This window comes from Citrus sinensis, chromosome 5 (genome assembly GCF_022201045.2).
Source record: "Citrus sinensis cultivar Valencia sweet orange chromosome 5, DVS_A1.0, whole genome shotgun sequence".
NCBI lineage: Eukaryota > Viridiplantae > Streptophyta > Magnoliopsida > Sapindales > Rutaceae > Citrus > Citrus sinensis.
This window is the reverse complement of record NC_068560.1, coordinates 27,158,845-27,181,510: the sequence shown is the minus strand read 5'-3', so window position 1 is coordinate 27,181,510 and position 22,666 is coordinate 27,158,845. Positions and strand designations below refer to the sequence as shown.

General features: G+C 34.4%; 2 protein-coding genes and 1 pseudogene across 3 annotated transcripts; 1 reads left to right on the top strand and 2 right to left on the bottom strand.

Moving 5' to 3' along the window:
• Positions 1-2,549, bottom strand: LOC102610755 (heavy metal-associated isoprenylated plant protein 34). 2 transcript variants are annotated; one of them, XM_006471931.4, is made up of 3 exons: positions 2,227-2,549; positions 1,769-1,847; positions 1-1,667 (listed from the first exon to the last, which is right to left on the bottom strand). In XM_006471931.4, the coding sequence occupies exons 1-3, from the start codon at positions 2,254-2,256 to the stop codon at positions 148-150; spliced, it is 1,629 nt and encodes a 542-aa protein (XP_006471994.2). In that variant the 5' UTR covers positions 2,257-2,549; the 3' UTR covers positions 1-147. The 2 variants fall into 2 exon arrangements, with proteins under 2 accessions (XP_006471994.2, XP_006471995.2); XM_006471932.4 differs by having other exon boundaries at positions 1,769-1,844.
• Positions 2,550-15,151: 12,602 nt separating this feature from the next.
• LOC127902391 (transcription repressor MYB6-like) lies at positions 15,152-16,730 on the bottom strand (annotated as a pseudogene).
• A 758-nt stretch (positions 16,731-17,488) lies between these two features.
• LOC127902390 (disease resistance protein At4g27190-like) lies at positions 17,489-19,126 on the top strand. The gene has a single exon (XM_052441300.1). The coding sequence runs from the start codon at positions 17,489-17,491 to the stop codon at positions 19,124-19,126; it is 1,638 nt and encodes a 545-aa protein (XP_052297260.1).
• The last annotated feature ends 3,540 nt before the right edge of the window (positions 19,127-22,666 follow it).

Here is a 22,666-nt window from a genome sequence, read left to right as displayed (position 1 = left end):
TTTGAAACAAAACTTACCCATTATGGGAAATGCTATTCTATACTTCATATCTTGCACCATTGTTTGTATAAGCAAATACTACAAAAGCACAAGCTCTAGGAAAAACTAAAATAAACAAAGACGGGATTAACTTATCTAAAAACCATTTTACATGATACTACAACTATTAGCATTCTCATCACTGAAGTAGTGAGTGTAATGATCACCAGCAGCTGGCCCCAGCATCGGCGGCGGTGCTCCATAGTTGAACGGTGGAGGCTGCCTAGCATACATCATAGGATGATACATCTCATTCCCTCCATTCATCTGCTGTTGATTCATCATCATACCCATATATTGTTGTTGATTGTAAGGATTAGTGCCTGGGCCCATTGCTCCGTAATATGCTCCGTTCATTGCTGGCGACGCCGGTAATCCTTGCACCGCCGGAAAACCACCCATCTGCCCTGTTGGGTAATTTCCCATCTGGCCCATTGGATAGTTACCCATCTGGCCCATCGACCGCATTGGTCCCATCTGGCTTATTGGACCCATCTGGCCCATATTATTGGCCCCACCACCATGACCATTAGCCTTGCCACCTTTACCTCCATGATTGGCCTTAGGCACATCGAAATCAAATACATCATCTTTCATTTTCTTCATATCAAGGACCCCATCATACTCATTCTTGCCTCCACCTTTCTTGGGCCCATTGCCTTTATTTTTCCCACCAGCTCCGCTGCCATTTTTGCCATTCTTGTTACCACTATCCCCACTACCTTTATCCTTTTTACCAAATCCTAAAAACCCACCACTACTCTTACCATTTTTTTTATCTTCACCCCCTTTCTTTTTACCAAATCCAAAAAACCCACCACCTCCGCTTTTGCCACCATTTTTGTCCTTCCTGCTACCTTCATCCTTCTTCTTCCCTCCTTTGTTATTCTCCTTGCTTCCTTTCTTTCCATCCTTGCCATTCTTGCCGTCTTTTGATTCCTTTCCTCCCATCATTTCAAATGGCATATCAATAGCACCACCCTTCTTAGAATTACCGCCACCTCCTTTCTTAAAATCCATCATAGGCCCGTTCATCATCATCATACTATGAGGCCCATGTGGCCCTTTGCCATTATTCTTGTTAGGCAAATGATGCCCATGACCGAACTCCTCATCATCCTCATCATCATAATCATCAAAATCATCTTCATCAAAGTCGTCATCAAACTCCTCATCATCAAAATCATCCTCAATCGTGTTGAACTTACCATGTTTCTGATCCTTATTGTGCTGAGCCATCTTCATCATATTCATATCCTTAGACCCCGCTTTGAATTGCTGCTGCATCATTTGCTGAGCTTGTAGTTGTTGTAGCTGCTGCTGTTGCTGTTGTTGGCCGCCTTTTGGAAATTGGTGACTCTGGTTGTTATTATTGTTTCCTCCACCTTTTTGAGATTTGTTGTTGTCTTTGCCACCACCACCTTTACCACCATGCTCAAAATTCATCATGTTCTTGAACTGGTTATTGAGAAGGTTTTGGTAATTGCTATTTGAGCTCCCCTTTTGAGGCCCCCATAACTCTGCATGCTTTCCTAATTTCTCAAGCTTCTTTATCAGAATGGCTGGATCTACATTTCCTGTTACTGTCACCTTCCCTTGCTCTACATCAACATTTGTCGAATAGACCCCTGCACCAAAGATATATAAAAAAAATAGATCAAAAAATTAAACCCAGAAAAAAAAAACTAAAAACGTAAATTAATCAACAAAGAGAGATTAATTATCATACCATCAATTTTCCGCAGTACTTTCTTTACTTTTTGTTTGCAGCCATCGCAGTCTACATTAACTCTGAGAACACAAGACTGCTACAAAAGCAACCATTAAGAAGAAAAAGTTGTGTTAATTGATGTAACTTAAAAAAAAATTTCAAGAAAGAATTGAACAAACATATAGCTTCTAAATTACATGAGAACGGTATAATCTCAAAGAAAATGAACCTTGTTAGGGATAAAACTAACTCAAAACTTAAAGTTGCAAAGAGCGAGGGAAAATTTCAAAATAAGTACAAAAAAACAACTCCTACTCGAATAAGTCAAGAACAGAAATAAACAAGACCATATTATACCAAAAAAAAAAAAAAAAACTTCAAAAGAAGATGAAAAAATGAAAAGGGTACTAAAGAGAGGTGATGTTACAGCATGTAGATGGACAGACAGATAGAGAGGGTGAGATGGGGGGAGTTACCTGTAATTTCATGAAATCTTGCTTGTTCATTGCTTAAGATTTAACTACTAAATGGCACCAAAATGAAAAAAAGAGAGTAGCTATGCGTGTTAACTAGAGAAAGTGAAAAGCAAATGAGGGTTTTTGTTGTGAGCTGAGAGAATATATAGTGCTGTGAAAGAGAGTTAAAGGCGGTGGGTGGTGAGCATTTAAACTACACTTATCTCTTGGGTAGCTAGCTGGTAGCCAAGATAAGCTAAGCTACCGAAGCTCGAGCTTTTTGTTTGCTCTGTTTTTTAATTCAAGATTGGGCAAATACTTGTGTCTGTTGCTTGCTTGTGAGCTGTTTCTAATGAAACTTTAATTTTTATAATAGTACAGAGAGAGAGAGAGAGAGAGAGAGAGTGACTGTGTCTGTGTGAGTGTGATAGTTTGTAGGCGGTGGTTGCACAAGCAGCAAGGAATCACCATGGGGAGGTAATAAATAAAAAATTACTATAAATTATTAAACACAACACAAAGTAGTAGATGTAGATATTTTTCTGTCGGTAGTAAGAAACGAGGCAGTAGATATATGCACTTGACTTTTCAGACTGTACTAGCTGCCGTACTTGGCTTCTTCTTCACTTTTTTCAAGCAAACGTCAAAAACTCTGAAATTTTGAATGATATCAAAATCCACATTTGAAGAAGAAAAAAAAAATTGAGTTTTTCATATTTTGAATTTTACATTTTTTAATGGATTATAAGGATTCAGATGAGTTGAAGAAAAATCCAGTGCAATACCAAATCTTAATCTGTTATTATTTGAATTATTACGAAATGATGATAAGTAGGTACAATAAATATTTCAAGATTATATCAGTTGACTGAACGTTTTTATGCATAAAATGAGTCCCCATAATATTGCGCTCTTAAAGCACGAAGAAAAAAGTTTCATTACAGACAAAAGTTAAAACGACAAAAAACAAACATTACAACGAAAATCAAGCAAGAGAATGAGATACTTGAAGTCTCTTTTTTATAAAGATTTGTAATTCTCTTTCAAGAGGGTTGGGCAGAATTTGGTAGTTTACCAACAAACGAAAAAAATAATAATAATAAATCAACCAACAGTAGTTTTTCAAATTGATTTTCATGCGGCGCCCATCATTATTTGCGCGAATTAAAGCTCGTCCCTACAGTATTTACGTTGTAGTATTAGCAAATTTGTAAATGGAATATTTGGTGGGGCAAAAAAAAATCACATCCTTGTAATACGGCGATCAATCATTATTGTCGTAAATTTATTGTTCGACGCCACTGGTTGAGCGTCCTAAATGACTGAGTATATAATTATATTACAAATTTGACGTTTAAAATATGAAAATATGTCATTCTACCTATCTTTCAATAAGTTTGCTGGTATTATATGAAAGTATTTAGTCAAATAGGATATAGATATATACCCAAAAAAAAAAAGTAAACTAATAAAAAAATATATCTCTTAAACTTTGGTTTAATATCTTTTTTAAAAAAATAAAAATTATATATTATTGACTTATGATAAAATAAAGTATTAGTTATCTTTCGAGTATAACTTGGGCAATCCTGAAAGCATATTATGCCCGCAATCACTTGAGATCAATTTATGATTTGAACAATTATTGGTGGGGGTCAATGGATGAGATTTCTCATCCCATTCAAACTATTAAACAGGAGAAAAAAAAATCAAATATTAGTTGAAAAGTTAAAGAAAAGAAACTAGACAATATGTTGACATTGTTCAAGGGTGGAACACATACAAATTTAGAAGATGAGTTGAAAAAATACATTTTTGAATTGAATATTGAACTAGATAAGAGAATTACGATTTGTTGCTGCCTACGAGAAAAGATAAATTGTAATAAATTTGTAGGATTTTAGAGATAATGTGAATAATTTAATTATTTACAATTGAAGTTAAGACACAAGAGACTAAAGATATTGGGAATACAAATTAATCTAGAGATATACATTTATATATTAATTTTCTTTTTAAAATTTCTTATCCCATTTCTTAATAATTCCACCCCTGCAAATAATATTAAATGGGTCGATTATATATATAGTTTAGTGGCCGTGTATGAGAATATAATCATCAAATTTTCTTTATCACAAAAAAAAAATCATCAAATTCTCGTTACACGTCTCAAATTCTTTTTTAAAAAATAAATGTCAATTGTACGTTGAAAAGTTTGAAATAAAACCAATTTAAAAAATAAGGCAAAAAAAAAAAAACTCGATAAAGATTTCAACCCGTGGATGCTTGATATCCTTTGTATTAACTTTTTTCTATCGAGATCATGATGAAGCCCGGAATAATCATCACATTGGTTGATTTTTGTAGCGGGTAACAGCCTATGACAAGTAATCAAAGGTATCGTTTGTGTACAAGGAACACCTAGAGTATCATCATTTTGATTATAAAGTATCATCATTCTGATTGAGATTAAATTCTGAATAAACAATTGAACCAAAAAAAAAAAAAAAAATTTCAATGAGTGTGGAGCTTTACCATCGTCAATTTCAAATCGTAGGGTCCATCCACGAACCGCCAGCCGGTCCCCAAGTCACAATCTTAATTGAGCTCTATGCTTGAATATTAACTTCGTTCATCTCCTTCTCAAAAAAAAAAAAAAAACTTCGTTCATCTCATCGGTCACCACATGGGTTCATTTGGACGTGCCCATTTCCTCCTTCGAGTGAGCTTCGAAAATGCTTTTAAAAAATGATATTAGAAAGAAAAAAACAAGAATATTTCAACTTCGATGTATAATATACATATGTACATTATTGAATTATTGGTAAACAAGATTCGATCTTAAGTTAATCTTGTCTTAATTACTTAATTATAACATCATTGTCAGGGCACATGGACAACAAAATCATTCACGTGCGCGTTTGAATTCTTCATCATAAGATTTAGTTAAAGATTTGCAATTTTCACCGTAATTGATTAAAAAAACATAAATTTCCAGCACTCAATCTTTATATATTTATATATACGAAAGTTTTTCCAATCCACAATTAAAATTTAACATTAATTTATAACATTGCAAATAGATTTTTATAATATTGTAAACCAGTTTATCACTTTACATAATTGGAAACCGATTTCGAATTTTAATTTTTGACCCGAAACTTACTATATATATGTCTGGAGTGAGAGAAAGAGAGAGTTATATAATGAATAATTTTACTTATCTCAATATTAGTTATTTACTTCTGCAAACGATCTTATTCTTATTTTAATATATATATATATATATATATAGTGCAATGGTGTTCTATAACTAGAAAAAAAAATATAGTAATATTTTTGCTTCAATCCGTGTGTGTGCGTGTATACACCACTTTGATAGAGTTTTAATGTGATGCTTTGAATTGATTCATTAAGGGGTAACATAATAATGTCCTACTTTTTTTTTGAATTACATGAGATTAATACTCATATTACAACTCATATTATATGAGATTACAACTGATATTTATAATCAGACAAATACTAGAACTAGTTTATATTAATTTTTATATAGTATTGCCAATATTTTATCCTTTCCAATATTCTAAGGGTGTTTAGTCCACTCACATTTTGAAATAGTATCTAGACAAATACTGAGACTAGTTTATATTAATTTTTATATAGCACTGTTAGATTTTACCCTCTCTAATATTCGAAAGGTGTTTAGTCTACTTATATTTTGAAAGGAAAAAAAATTACCTTCACTTAATTATATATCATAATTAAAGAATGAAATAAACTCGTCACGGAAACTTGAAACCTGATAATATCCTACTTATTGTATGTGTATATATTTATTTTTTGGATGTACTATTATTATTATTATTGGCAGAGGAAAATTATTGTAGCATTTCGAAAAATGAAAACAAACAATTTGTCCCATAAAGTCAAGGCTCAAATATTTAGACAAGAATGCTGCTAGGTCAAGCGGTGTGGAAACTCTTTTTGAATTCATTTTCTTTTCTTTTAGAGCATATAAATAAATAAAATATACCCATTTGATGGTTTGACCATCTGAAATGGGAGACCAAATAGATAGCTAGGGAAATGTGATGTTGGAAATACAAGATAACAAAATGAATTTTGGCATAAACTAATCTGTGGGCAATTATAATAAAATGTACTCAGAATCTTGTATTAGTTTCTCATTACAATTGTTGGTAGCTAAAATTGTTATGCTAATCTTTATGAAACCAAAAAAATGTTGATGACAAAAAAATTTCTTTGTTAAAGGAAAACCTAGCCAAAAAAGAAAAACAAAAAACCATTTTGGAAAAGAAAAAGAACAAAGTGGCTGGATTTCACTTTAGTATTAAATGAGCAAAATTCTATAAAAAGAACAATTTATTGAGTTCATACTTGAGGCTTTCTTTGGGTGGGTCGAGCTACAGGGTACTCCCTATTTTGTCTTCTTGTGCTGTCACCAAATTCACCAATAGATCAAATATCAGAGCAGTTTCAATGGTAGGATGCTATAACTTGATAATTAACAGAGTACTCCTTACTGTATACTGAAATTCTAAAAAATTAAATGTTTCAAAATTTGGACACATAAATTCAGATTGTTTCAAACTGCTAAATAATTCAAACAATAAAAAAAAATGGGTGGGTTGTCTTAACTTTAAAAATGAACATCAACATCTAGTCATGTATTTTCTTTAATCTGAGGAGTGAAATAAGTGATGACTTATCATAAAAATTCAATTAATAAATTAACTTGAAAAATAAAGCTAGCATGACATTACTAAAAAAAATAGTAAATAAGTAATTATAAAAACTACACATTTTATCATCTTTTCTTACGCTTTGGTTTTTCACTTTAATATACGTGTGGATTGGACTTTAAATAAAAAATAAATACCATACAATTTAATTTAAAGTTATTGGTTATTCGAAAGCAACAAAACTTAAACTTTATTCATAAATCTAAACTAATGTGACATCAATCATTTATAGTTGATAGATTTGATTTATTGCTTTAATTTATTCAATTACTGTAGTCTCACAGTCGCCATCTATATATTCAATTAAAATTATTGCATTTTGCCTTGATTGTGATGTGAAAAATAATTAAGGTAATTGCTGATTAATGATACTTTTATTTGAAAGGGGTTACTGACTAATGGTTGATTAATTGTCTAAGTAAAAAAAAGCAGCAGAATATCTGAACATGGAAGAAAGGAAAAGAGAATAAGAAAATAAAATTATTGTAATATTTATAAATAAATTATAAATAAAAAAGAAATAAGGAGTCAAAAAAATAAAAGACTATCGTGGAACTGTGCAGTTTTGTCCCTTTGATAAATCAATAAAGAATAGGGAGCCAAAAGCAATTCAAACTATCACAACTTGCTCGTGCATATAATACAAGCACTAGAGTCAAAATACACGGATTAAAAGCAGATTCAACAATAATTTTCTCAGAATTTGGGCCCTTCTTTGGCAACCAAATTATTATTTGTTCTTCTCAAAAGCCTAACCCGCAATAACCCATTTAGACAATACAGCCCTTTAATCTTCTTTATATTTCCATTAGCCCTAAAAGATGCTTGAATGGTGACAAAAAAGACCCCCACTGAAGGGCACAAAACCCACAAAAATCTCTTTCACAAATTGCTTTTTTAATTAATGCTTGTGCCTGTGGGGTTGGCACTTGGCATACACACAGAATGGCTTTGTGCACCAGCAACTCTGACTGATCAGCTTTGGATTTTATAATGTTTGTTCATATCGTTGATGAGCTTTGTGGGTTTAATTGGATTTCTGAGGTAAGCCATGATACAATTTTTATGGGAGTTTAATTAGTAATCTTTTGCAACAATGGAGAGTCTCACTTGGTTGCCTGGAGTAACAATGGAAGATATATATATATATTTTTTTTGTCTTAACTACAAAGTATCTTGAGAAGGGCCCTAATCGTGGGAGGTAATTTTAAGTCCGTACTATAATTTAGACTAGAAGTTCCCGCTCAAATCAGGAGGCACATATTCTCCCAACAAAGATGACTTCCCTGTAATTCGAACTAGAGAACAAACCCAGTCAAGCCACTTAAGGGGGACTCCATTATCAATGGAGCCAACACTTTATTGGTACAATAAAAGATATATAGCAAACTTCATTACCATCTCATCATGCAAAAGTTAAAACTGTTGATTTTGAACCTAACTTTTGAACACTCCTTGTATTATAATATTTTTTCAGTAACTTGGCATACTTATAATCACAAGGAGTTTTTGGTTACTAGTGTCCAGCAGTTCAAGGACTTCTCTGAGCATCAAGAAGAATGAAAAAGATTGAAGAAAAATCATAAATTTTATCCATAATTACTCTCTGCATGCCTCGTATGAATTCTGCGGCCTGGAATTTATTACTTCACTGACAGTCCATCTGATGCCTTATGGCAGTTCATCTGACGAGAGTAAAAACGTTAAAATTTCCACTCTTATGAGACAAGCAAGAGGCAACACAACAGTAGGCTGAAATTTATCCTCTTAGTAATTCTCTCTCATTTAAGCATGCTTAACTGATAAGTTCTGATTAAAAACAACTAAAATGTATTCGTAAGATACTCTCATTTATGTGGACTCAGAATCCCGAATTTTATCAGAGCCAACTATAAGTCTAGTCACTGACTCATTGGGCTAACCACTTGTGGGATATTAAAACTGTTAACAAAGAATTAGGGATACATTTTAGAAGAGGTGGTGACACTGGTGAAGTGGACTTGCCAAGCCATTGAGGGTCAGGTTTGTCTTAAGGTTGAGGAACTATCACTCGCACCAGAAAGCAAAGGCCAAGGTCTCGTAATTGAGCTTGACAAGGTTGAGGTCCCTTTCCAGAGTCCCCATGTTCTGTAAGACAGCTAGCAAGCCGCCACCTTATTTCGCGGACACGGGCTCCTCCCTTTCACATTTATTGTTTCAGTCATCAGATAAGATAGTGATCTCTGCTTTGTGGTTTGGTTCGTGACAATCAAATCTTGAGCGTTATTATTGACCTGAACTGACAAGTCCTATCGCGTAACCTGCCCTTGGCCTACCCATACGACCATGCCAGTGCCATGAATCAAACTCTATTATGAGATCTGCTTAACCGTGAAATCAAAGCAGCAGGTTCACTTAATCCACTACCGAGTTTCTCAATCGGAGAAGAATAACAAATTTTTTTTCTTTGCTTTTGGTTTCGCACTGCCGCTGACAAGGTTTATTAATCAGTCCTTGGCTCAAAAATGCAATATGTCATTTTGTCACCGACTTTTTAAATTCTATTGAGCTGTAGTGCTACTTATTAACCTTTATATAAAGCAACCTGTAACTCATCCATGGAGAAGCATGGTCTCTCTTCTGAGCAAGTTCAGTGGCAAATGAACAGAGAACAAAATGATTATTATTTACTCTGGAAAGAAGGGGAATCCCAATGCTAGCTAGCGATGATTCAAGCAGAGCAGCAGCTGACATGAAGACTGATGAGGCCAATATTTTGACCCTGTAAAAAGTACAAATTTAAACCCAATCTGGGATTAATTATTATAAGAAAATCTAGAAGCAGATTCCTTTTTCACTTTTAGATACTGTTCATAACCGGAGATTTTACTTTTGTCTCCTGTGTCTCATAATACAAACAATTTTTAACCCCTCACTTTAGACATTATTAGCTTTTACTTTTTCACTTTTATGCTTGCTTGTGCAGCAAATATTCTCTCCCCTTTGAGGCAACGAGCGAGCTTCACTAGGTGAAAGTTAAAATAAAGAATTCCTTGGCTTCCTCAATCAGACAATGCATCAATGACGATCATCTGTTTTATGGATTCTCTGCAAAAGAAGAGGACAAGAAAATTAACCGTGATTATTGTTGGTATTTTACCAAGATATGTTAAATAGTATCCTTAATTACCTTGCCTTTGAATGATATTTTTGATGCATGTATATGACTAAGATACAAGGGGCAAAAGTTTTCATGTTAGCGAAGTTCTTTCATACCGAAGCAAAGAACTTTAACTAGCCTTCAATGATTAATTCATGTGGTGGGAATAAAATTTTCTTTACTTACCGTACAGGAAAAAAAAATGCTTTGCAATGAAAAAGCAAAAATGAAGAGAACATTTGATGATTATGAGCAGGATCCGAGCAACTATACTAAAGCCGTGTTTGGAGTGAAAAATTTATAATATTTTTGTTATTTTTGTCAAAATTATTATTTAAAAGTTATTTTTATAAAAATTATCAGTTTTTATTTCACACTATTTTTTTCCCAACAGTAATTACAGTATAAAAGTCATAGTATCTTAAATACCAAACAAGACCAAAAAACATTGACATGTACAAGAGATTAACTTTAGTTGAATTGCTAAACTAGAATAATATAAAGAATAATGAACAAATAACTTATTATTTTTGTTTTATACTCTAAACATCTAGAATATAACTTCTTTGATCATTATTGGTACTGGTTTATGCTTGAGAAGATGTTTCAGTTAAAATGTATTTTAGCCTTTCAACTAAGAAATTTTAACTTTATGGGTTTATGTGGATTGATGGAACGCAAAGCAATCTTCATTATGTTCTATAGATTTTTTTTTTTTCCCAAATTGTGTTTGGATGCTAAGAAAATAAAGTAGAGTCGTTTCGGAAAATTCTTCTTCGCCTCTATAGTTGGGTTGTATACCTGCATTGCAACCTTTATATGGACTTCTTGACATTTTATGGACCTCGGGCCTGCCTCTATTTTACAGACCCATTGACCCTTTCGAAGTATATTTACAAAAATACCCTATCTAGGATCCGCATGGATCCGTGTTCGAACTTAAGTGAACCCGTTTAGGGATTTTCCGGGTATCCGGATTCCGAACCTGAATTCTTTTTTTTTATTGTTTTTAAATTGAAAAAAAGGAAGAAAATGAAAATAAAGTAAGCAAATGCAAAAGAAAACACTTATTTACAAAACAAAACACAAGCTGCCGGAGCAAATGGATTTATGGTCGGTTTGAGATTGAGGTTAAAACTTAATAAGTTATTTATTTCATAGATTTTAATAAAAATTGAATTAATAGAATTTGTAAAATTTACTTATTTTATAATTTTTTTTATTTTAACAGGGTTTTTCAAAAATAAATATCCTATTAAATAAGGTACCACACTTTTTTAAGATACATATTATAACCTTAATATTTTAATAAAAAGATAATAATGTCATATTTTTCTATACACCCTAACTATAAGTCATTATATATTATATTACCACCACATAATTACTATATGTTCTATCCAGTATTAAAGTTTTGATCTAATAGTTCATAATTTTTATATTTTACATTTATTTTTCATTACAAGATTTAATAAAACTTGCATATGATTGCATAAATTTTCTTTGAATTATGAACAATTTCACATTCAAGTCAACCGCGACTTTTAAAATCAATTTCATAACCATGGTTTTTAACATTCAATCTAGTTATATATTTTTAATAATCATGGTGTATAGCAACAAGTTTAATGTAAATATAATGTACATTATTTTTTTATTTTATTTAGATTATATATTAGTATGAATTTTTAACTTATTTTATGTAACAGATCATGAAATTCATTAGATTTTATTTAATTGATTTTTGTCACATTATATAATTTTAATAAACATTGAATTTAATAAATTTTATTTAATGTGAATATAATGTGCATTATTTTTTAATTTTATTTAGATTATATATTAGTATGAATTTTTTTAACATATTTTATATAACAGATCATGAAATTCATTAGATTTTATTAAATTGATTTTTTTTCACATTATATAATTTTAATTTTTTTTAAAAAGACATGTATAAAAATTATTAGACATATTCTAAAAAATAAAAAGAATTTAAATTTATGTGTATTTTAATTATTATATAATAAAATAATTCTTTTATAATAAAGTTAACCAATAACATGTATGCTATTTTTAAACTCACAGCGGTAACAATTCGATTTATTGAATACCAAGCAGGTTTTTATTCAGCAACTTCGTCACTGCTGTACCAAACTGGCGCTTAAATGGATAATGACCTCCCCTTGGGCCTTGACACCGATGCTTTCTGTTACTGCTGGCGCGTGACGTGTGCTGTTTATTGGTTTGCTCATGAAATCGATGATGGACTTTTGATGATGATGAAATTGATAAAACTTGAGGTAATTATTTTTCTTACATGACTTCGTAGATTTGTCTTTGGCTTTGAATGTTTCAAATTTCAAACTGTAACACTTTACGCGGTACAAAAATTACACACTGGTTTGAAAAAAAAAAAAAAAGAAGAGATTTTTTCAGAAATCCCAAATGAATCAGATACAATTATCACATCACATGTATTTAAACTTGGACGCTTCAGTGTAAAGTTTGGAATTCTATTTGATTTATCTCGATTATTTTGTTGCACTGTAAATCTTGTCACTTCATTTGGATATGATATATGTATATATTTTAATTTATTACAAATGTGAAATGATTTAAGTTACTTATGAGCGATTTTTGTTGTTTTTTTTATGGGTGTAAAGCTCAGTGGTAGTGCACATTTTGGACAAAACCAAGTCAGAGATAACGAAATTCCAGATGGGAGATACCGCGGATAGTGTGAAGTTGAAGAGAATTGTGTTTGTATTGGTGGGAAAAAAACGTTTTATGCTCTTGTGAATGTGGTGGATATTTGGAGGTAAAAAAAAAGAAGACAAGAAGAGGATATACCCATCTTCTCATTCAAATGGGCCGAGGAGCATATATACCAACTAAGGTATTTCCCTGCTTTAGTTGAATGGAACTGTATTTCATTTTTGCTCCGCTGTCCAGATTTGTTATTGTTATTTTTAAATCAAATGTATAATAGTGATTTGTGAGGGTGAAATGGAGATTTTAAATAGCGTTTTATTAAGGTTCTTTTTTTTTGGACTTTGGCTACTTTATCATTGGGTGCAAGTTGTCATGTTTTGTTTTTGTTGAGAAGAAGCGTAGCGGACTGGTGGTGAAATTTACAGATGGAGTTCATTTTTGTAAAGCTCATAAATTTCTGTACTGCAGGTAGATGAAAAAGTTAAAGAAAGCATTGCATTAATTTGCCACTGGCCAGGTAATTGCTTCTTTGAATTTAAGTTGCACAACTCAAACAGTATATATGATGTGTCGATGGTTGCGTCAGGTAAGTGCCAGTCAACCATGAGGTAAGTGCCAGCCCTTCACTTTTGAACAGCTATTGAATTTGTAGCGAAATTGATGAACAATGCATTGGTCTGGAAGCTGAGTATATATAAATCGCAAATTGTTTTTAGCTGTTGGGCAACTGCGGAAAGTAATTGGTGGACAAATAAAATGGATTAAACTATTCCGTAACTTCCCAAATGAAACCCCTCCTCTCATGAAAACTATAAACAGCTCCACCATAATTCAAAAGTCCACCTCATGCATGCATACAACTATGTACTTGCCTGCATTAATGTAGGCATGTCTTGTAATTATACTTTCGTAATTAAACTATATATTTCGTACGAAGTCGTGTACTTGATATTTTTAATTCTAAAAAAATCTATTAATAAATATTAGTTAATCAACAGTTAAATACATCCTGCTGACTTATAAATTTTTTTTAATTCTTAAAAAAAACTATTAATAACACATTTTGTTCCTTGTAATGCATTAAATCTTCAACGTTTTATAGGTAAAGAAATTTTATGGCTGTATATCAAATTTCTGGTTTTATCTTGTCCTTTTTGTGTTAATAACTTGTGTTATTTATGTGTTCTTATTTGTATTTAAATTATTCTGTTGATCATTTTGTTTTTTGTGACTCCCTTGCCATATCTTTCCTCTCTGATGATTTAATTGTTCCAGAAACTAAAAAAAATTAATTGGGAAAAATTTAAGACTAGAAACTTATATAACAACTAGTCGTAAAGGGCTGGCACTTACCTCACGCAACCATGGATCTCACGCATGAATTACATGCGTGAGGGAGACGAACAGTCTCAACCTCATGCATGCAAGCACACTGCACCGAAAAGAAATTATAATAGTAATTTAATAATTTGGTTTAGATTTTACCATCTCAATCTAGAATGGGATCAGAATGGGATCACAGTATAATCTGGTGTGCAATTTCTAATATTATTGGTGTTAATGTGCAAATATACACAACAAATAATGTACTAATTAGTATTCAAATCGTCTCCACAGGGATTGATGTTATCAGATTTTTTACAGCAACCTTAACAGTGCAGTTTATTCTAAATTAAAATAAGACAATTTATGAAACTAATAAACTAATAAAAATAAAAATGCAATAAAGAAAATTTTCATGTCAAACATAAAGATATAACCAATGGGAATAAAGTATTTGAGTGAATAAACTCATTTAATGATATTGACTATTTTTCAATTATATTACCGTTGCTATAGAATCTACTATTGCACAGGGCGGAATCCCTCATACATCCTCAGCTGTCGTCTATTGAATATCTTATATCCAATGCAATCTAACAGTGACCAATTGTTATGCCAACATTGAATATAGCATTAAATATATTTTGATTGGAGTTGTTCCATCCAGTTTCTTCTAGCTTCACAGTATTTGCTCAGTGAGACAATTGAAATTGTTATTTGCAGAGTGTTGAAGATCATGTTGGCCTGACTTTCCGTTGAAAAATTTTTGGGTGTTTTCCTCACTTTAATTTTTTTTGGGTGTTTTTGTCACTTCCGGCTTGATATTTAGTACTTCACACGTGGTGCAGCCAGCTACATTACATGTCACTTAGAGTGTAGCATTACAAACACATTAAGCAAACAATGCTAATGTTTGCCCCAGGTCAAACCTCGAAATGGCCCTAAAACGATGCCATTTCGTCTTGTTTTTGTTTTAATTCTTTGTAAAATGACATCGGTTGGCTTAGATAAGGCAAAAGCAACGACAGAACCAAGTTGCTTCTCTTCCTTTTCGTTTCAACACACTAGAATTTTGAGTACAATTCTTACACAGTTCACTTCTCCTAAACCCTAGTTGCCAACACAAACAAACTGCTTACCTCACTTCAAAAAACTTGTTGTAATCAACAACTTGCTTCTGCTACCACAGGTGTTGTCATTGTTGCAGAGGTTTTGAGTTTGCAGAATCAGAAGAAGCAAGTCCAATGGATAGCTCTAAGTTTAGATTTTCTTGTTAATGGGTGCTGCTATGCATTTGCTTTTGCTCTTTTTGATGTAGCTATACATTTTGTGGTGGCTCTTCATCAGTGGTCGTGCCACTGATGCCGTAGTTGTTGTTGGTGGTGGTGGTGGTGTTATCATTGTCAAAAGATGATTTTGATTTTGGCTTGATCAAGTTCTTGGGTTGAATTATTTCTTGATTATTATTAATAGTGTATTTGTTGAAATTATTATGATTATGAATTTGGTTTACGGGGCGGTGAGTTTGAGGGTCAAGGCCACGGTTAAGTAGCTTCCGCTTGATGTGTGTATTCCAATAATTTTTTATTTTATTATCTGTTCTGCTTGGTAATCTTCCAACTATCAACGACCACTTGCACGTCACACAAATTCAAAGCACCCCCACCCCCAAAAAAAGGAGTTTTTTTAAGATCTAATAATTAAAATTAACCCACCCCTAAACGAATAAAAATTTTAAAAAGAAAAAAGAGAAAAAAGAGAGAAGAAGCTTAATTGATTACTTGTTTCCAAGCAAACTATGAAGCTTGATAATGATTTCATCTTCTTCATCGATAAAATTCCTAGGTTCAATCTACAGCTCTTGCCATATCTTAGCAATCCTGAGTAATTTATTAAAACACACACATATATTAACTATGTCGCTTTGTGGTGGCGGTGACAATGGTTGGGTATGGGTGACGGTGGCTGTGAGTTGTGGATGGCGAATGACAATTTCAGCCACAGATTGTGGTGAATCGCGAATGGCTGGGCCTCAGTCGATGAAGGAGAAGAGAAATATTTGGCAAATAAAACGCTGTTTGATCTAAAGCCAAACCCTATCGCCTAGAAGGAAGTTAACAGGTTAAGGGCTTTACGGAGAAGTAAAACAAAAATAAAATAAAGACAAACAGCGTCGATTTACCCAAGTTTTGGGGTTTGACACCTAGGACAAATATCATTTTCGTTATGCAAAAGTTGTGATAACAGAACACTATTTATAAAACTTGTGACAAAATGGAAGACACTTGGAACACTAAGACACAAATAAGAAATATTGTGAAATCATCAGGAATAACCGGTTACTTTAAAATTAGTATTGTACATATGCAAAAATTTCATTGGGTATATGTCATGTCAAACTGATGTAGGTGGGCTCAACGCTCGTAAAAGTCAGCAAAAGTTTTTGTGGAAGTGACTGGAGGTGACTTACACTAGTAGGAGTTTGCTACGTTACAGATTTTGTTTGTAACATCAAGAGACTTCTAACTTAGCTGTTGCAGGAGTGAGGAAAAGCTGCAGGGACTCACCCGATGCAAGGCCATAAAGGACTCACTGTTGCAACTCAGCTGAGTCCTGCAGTTGTATCATCAAGAGACTTCTAACTAAAATAATAACAAAAAAAAAAAAAAAAGAATTTGGTATCAAAATTCAAAAGACATCTAGAATTAATTGCAGCTACTGATTTATTCACATTCTTTATCTTTATTTGTTTATTCTTTGCTTGACTTTCAGCGGAGCACTTAGAGAAGCAATGGGTGATCATTCTTCACTTGTTGAGGAATATATGCCATCCTTAGACTTTCGGCAAACCATCATTCTTAAGATTCAGGCCCTCCTCCCCTATTGAAATCATTTTTAATAAAAGGTTATTCTTTTCACTCATTCTCAATCAAGAAACACTTTCATTCTTAATCAAGAAACACTTTAGCTTTGGTTTATTGTGGTTACTCTTGTTCTGCTATTCGGCTTTGCTCCGTTTTGCATCAACTCTTTTGAATTTCACTGGATCGAGGAATCCTTTTCTTATTTTTTTTCCCCTTCTGATCTCAACAACTCTTGGCATCTGTTTTCTTGTAATCTCCAGACTTTGTTATTTAGTTTCTCTTCACTTCCCATCTTGTTGTGTCCTGTCGTTGTCTCTGTTTTGTTCTGTATCATTATTTTTTTTTCAAAAAAAGACTAATCAACAGTTCAGTTGTTGTCTCTGCTCTGTTTCCATTTGTTTCGCTTCGCATTTACATACTTCTAAAAAAGTTAGAAGAAAGAAAAATCGAGTGGAAGAAAAGGAAAAGGGTTAAAGATGGTGGAAAGCATAGTTACTGTTGTTATAGATGTTGCAAAGTGCTTGGCTCCTCCGACAGAACGCCAATTCAATTATTTTCGTAACTGCAAGAGCAACTTTGAGAATCTCAAGACTGAACTTGAGAATCTGAAAGGTGTCAGGGACAGTATGCAACACAGGGTTGAAGATGCTAAAAGACAAGGAGAAGTGATTGAAGGCAATGTTGAGAAGTGGCTTACAAAGGCGAAGAACATCGTTATCGACGCTGAGAAAATTATAGGCGATGAAGAAAAAGCAAATAACCGTTGTTTCAAGGGGTTGTGTCCAAATTTAAAGACCCGCTATCAACTTAGCAAGGCTGCAGAGAAGCAGCTGGAGCCTATTGTCAATCACCGAACAGAAGGCATTCAATTTCATACAATTTCCTACCGTACCATTCCGGAGGACATATCGCTTCAGTCTAGCACAGGCTACGAGGCCTTCGAATCAAGATTTTCTACTTTGAGGGATATACGAAATGCATTGACGAATGCGAATGTCGGCATTATCGGGGTGTACGGTATGGGCGGCATTGGGAAGACCACACTAGTGAAGGCGGTCGCTAGGCAAGCGAAGGAAAGGAAGATCTTTGATCAGGTGGTCTTTTCGGAGGTCTCCCAAACTCCAAACATAAAAGATTTTCAAAAAGAAATTGCAGAGAAATTAGGCCTGATGCTGCACGAGGAATCTGTATCTAGAAGAGCAAGTAGGCTGTATGAACGATTAAAGGAGGAGAAGAAGATCCTTGTTGTTTTAGATAATTTGTGGAAATGCCTTAATTTGGAGACTGTTGGAATTCCTTATGGTGATGATCATAAGGGGTGTAAAATATTGTTGACATCAAGAGATCGTGGTGTACTGTTAAAGATGGGTTCGGCATCTCCTTTCTTAATTGGCGTTCTAAATGAAGAGGAAGCTTGGAGATTGTTCAAGATGACGGCGGGTGATGATGTTGAACATCGTGAGTTGAATTCTACAGCAAGAAATGTAGCCATGGCATGTGGGGGTTTACCGATTGCCTTGACTACAATAGCAAGGGCATTGAGAAACAGAAGTATGCGTGAATGGAAGAATGCTTTGCAACAACTCCGAGCGCCTTCGTCGGTAAATTTTGAAGGAATATCAGCAGAGGCCTATTCAGCTATTGACCTGAGTATCAAGTATTTAAGAGGTGACAAACTTCGGAAAATTCTTCTGCTCTGTAGTCTAATGGGTAATCGTATTGCTACTTCAGACTTGTTCAAATACTGCATGGGTTGGGGTATATTGAAAGGAGTCAATAAGATGGCTGATGCACGAATCAAATTAGATGCATTGGTCCAAGAACTTAGAGACTCTTCTTTGTTGCTTGCTGGTGACAACAATGAAGAGCTTTCTATGCATGATATTGTTCGTGATGTTGCCACTTCAACTGCATGTCATGACCAAAATGTATTTGTGGTGAGAGATGAGAATGTGTGGGGATGGCCAGATGATGAGGATGCACTAGAAAAATGCTATGCGATCTCTATAATAGATAGTATTATTCCTGAGTTGCCTGAAGGATTGGAATATCCAAAACTTGAATTTCTATTTATGTGGAATCAAGTTAGTTACATTCGGTTATATATTAGCTGAGCTGGAAAGCTGAGTCAGCATGGGTGGGTCCCCAGGTGGTTTTAGTTAGTCATTATAACCAGCTGTAAACTGCTAGCTTTATAAGCTTCAGTGAGAGAGAGAGAGCTGATCAGTTAGCGAGGTAGTTTGTGAGTTGAGAAAGATTCTCTGTGTGAGTTTAGTTTCTTGCTCTGAGTGGATTCCATTGTAATCGTGATATCTCCTAATAAAGCTTTGGCTCTACTGTTCCTGATCGTGGATGTAAGTACTCATAGTACTGAACCACGTTAACCTCTGTTTTGTGTCTCTTGTTTAAGTTTGCTTTCTTGTTCTTGATTACTTGACTGTATCCTCTGGTTCGTTTTCTGGGTTCTTGCTTGTTTGCAAAATTGGTTAATTGTTTCAGCTGGGTTACGAATTTGGTCTGTTTCACAACAAAATGGTATCAGAGCTTGGTCATCTATCAAGCTCTTTGAAATCCTCCAATGGCATCTACAAGATTTGATCTGGAGAAGTTTAATGGGGACAATGACTTCTATTTGTGGAGTCTCAAAATGAGGGCAATCTTGATTCAACAAGGATTGGATGCTGCTCTTGAAGATGATGAAGACTCAAAGACCAAGAAAGGGAAAGAAGAAGGATCATCCAGCTCTGGCAGAGACATGAAGACTATCAACAACAAAGCTCATAGCACTATCATCCTTCATCTCTCGGATGAAGTGCTAAGAGAGGTGTCTAAAGAAAAGACTGCTTCTGGTCTATGGGAGAAACTAGAAGAATTATTTTTAAAGAAATCCCTAGCCAAAAGGTTGTACATGAAGAGAAAGCTATACACGTTTTCAATGAAGGATGGAACAGCTTTGAAAGATCATGTGGATGAATTTAATAAGCTGATCTTAGACCTTGAAAATGTGAATATAGTTCTTGAGGATGAAGATAGAGCCCTAATCCTATTAAGCTCACTCCCAGACTCTTACGAGCATTTTGTTGACACATTGCTTTATGGAAGACAAACACTTACATTAAAGGATGTAAAGAATGCCCTGGAATCAAAGGACTTGAAGAGAAGAATAGATGGAAAGGATCAAAACCCTGCAGAAAGCTTAGTTGCAAAAGTAAAACCAGATAAGAAATTCTATAAAGACAAGAAGAACAGCAACCAGAAAGATAAATCAGACAAGAAGAAAAAGAAGAGAAAATGTTACTTTTGCCAAAAAGAAGGTCATTACATCAAGGACTGTTTTGAGAAGAAGAAGCTTGAGAAATTGAAAAAGGAATCTGATGGAAAGGCTGCTGTAGCCTCTGAAGATGAAAGAATGTCAGATGATGCTGATGTCCTCATTGCTGCAGAAAAGCAATCTTCAGGTGAATGGATTCTTGACTCAGGATGCTCCTTCCATATGTGTCCAAATATAGATTTCTTTAAGACTTTTGAAAACATTGATGGTGGGAAAGTCTTACTTGGGAACAATCTTGCTTGTAAAGTGGCTGGAATTGGCACCATTAGCATTAGGATGTTTGATGGCATTGAAAGGGATCTAAAGCAAGTTAGATATGTTCCAGAATTAAAAAGAAATCTAATATCTTTAGGAGTAATGGATCAGTTGGGCTGTAGTATAAAAGCAGAGAATGGAAATCTTCAAATTGAAGATAAAGGCCAGGTTATAATGAAAGGCATAAGGAGGAATGGTTTATATGTACTTGCTGGCTCAACAACTATGCCAGCAATCACAGCTAGTGTAAGCAGTGATAAAACCAAACTTTGGCACATGAGGCTAGCACACATGAGTGAAAGGGGGTTGAGAGAATTAAGTAAGCAAGGGCTGCTAGGAAATGATCAAATCACTTCACTACAATTTTGTGAAAAATGTGTATTTGGTAAAGCCACAAGGCAAAAGTTCAACTCTGGTAGACAAGAAACAAAACAGACCTTAGACTATGTTCACTCAGACCTTTGGGGTCCATCCCAAGTTCCCTCTCATGGTGGAGCTAGGTACTTCATCTCATTCATAGACGATTTCTCTAGAAGAGTGTGGGTCTATGTGCTAAAGCATAAGAGTGAAGCATTTGAAAGGTTTAAAGAGTGGACTGCACTTATGGAAACCCAAACAGAAAAGAAGCTTAAAAGGCTAAGGACTGATAATGGTCTGGAATTCTGCAGCAGTGACTTTGAAAATTTTTGTAAATCAAAGGGCATTGCAAGACATAGAACAGTGAGACACACTCCCCAGCAAAATGGCTTGGCTGAAAGGATGAATAGAACCTTAATTGAAAAGGTCAGATGCATGCTGTTTAATGCAAATCTGTCAAAGCATTTTTGGGCTGAGGCAGTTAATACAGCAGCATATCTAATAAATAGGAGCCCCTCATCAGCTTTAGATTTTAAAACACCTCAAGAAGTATGGTCAGGGAAGCCACCAAACCTTATTAACCTCAAGGTGTTTGGCTGTCCAGCTTATGCCCATATAAGTCAGGGCAAGCTAGAACCAAGGGCTGTGAAAGGATACTTCATAGGGTATCCAGAAGGCATAAAGGGGTACAAAATTTGGTGCATTGATGGCAAGCCATCCAGAACCTTGATCAGTAGAGATGTAGTGTTTAATGAAGAAGCTATGTTGCAGCAGAAGGTTGGAACAGAAGTTGAAATATTTGAACCTCAAAAGAGATCTAAGTTGAAGGTGGAGTCCAGAGACAATTTGGAAATAAGTAAAGAGATGACTGAGCACCATCAAGAAAGTACTAAAACATCAGAACTTGATAACTATCAGCTTGCAAGGGATAGAGAAAGGAGGGTAGTTAAACTGCCCAAAAGATATGGAATTGCTGACTTGATATCCTATGCACTGATGGTTGCTGATGAGGTGACTGGAGAAGAACCTGATAGCTACAAGCAGGCTATGAATAGTAGAGATAAGCTAAAATGGCTGAGTGCTATGGAAGAAGAAATGGCATCACTTAAAGACAATAACACTTGGGTTCTAGTTCAGAGGCCTACTGGAAGAAGATTGGTGGGCTGCAAATGGATTTTTAAACTCAAGGAGGGAGTTACTGGAAGTAAAACAGTGAGGTATAAAGCCAGGCTTGTGGCAAAGGGGTTCACACAAAAGGAAGGGATAGACTTCAATGAAGTCTTCTCACCTGTTGTGAAACACTCCTCTATAAGGGTTCTATTAGCCATCACAGCCTACTTTGACTTAGAATTGGACCAGATGGATGTGAAGACTGCTTTCTTACATGGAAACTTAGAAGAAGAAATTCTGATGGCTCAGCCAGAGGGCTTTATTGAGGAAGGAACTGAAGACATGGTTTGCTTGCTCAAGAAAAGCTTGTATGGGTTGAAACAGTCTCCTCGGCAATGGTACTTAAAGTTTGATGAGTTTATGCTGAATCACAACTTCAGCAGAAGTGAATATGACAATTGTGTTTACTTCAGGAAGCTGAACTCAGGTGATCAAATCAGTCTACTCCTCTATGTTGATGACATGCTTATAGCATGTAAACATAGAGCAGAAGTTGAGAAGCTCAAGACTGAGCTAATGGCAGTGTTTGAAATGAAGGATT

Coding starts and splice junctions, on each gene's coding strand:
- LOC102610755 (XM_006471931.4), bottom strand. CDS start 2,256: ATGAACAAGCAAGATTTCATGAAATTACAG. Junction 1,848..2,226: donor AAGATTTCATGAAATTACAG/GTAACTCCCCCC, acceptor TTGCTTTTGTAG/CAGTCTTGTGTTCTCAGAGT. Junction 1,668..1,768: donor AGTACTGCGGAAAATTGATG/GTATGATAATTA, acceptor TCTTTGGTGCAG/GGGTCTATTCGACAAATGTT.
- LOC127902390 (XM_052441300.1), top strand. CDS start 17,489: ATGGTGGAAAGCATAGTTACTGTTGTTATAGATGTTGCAAAGTGCTTG.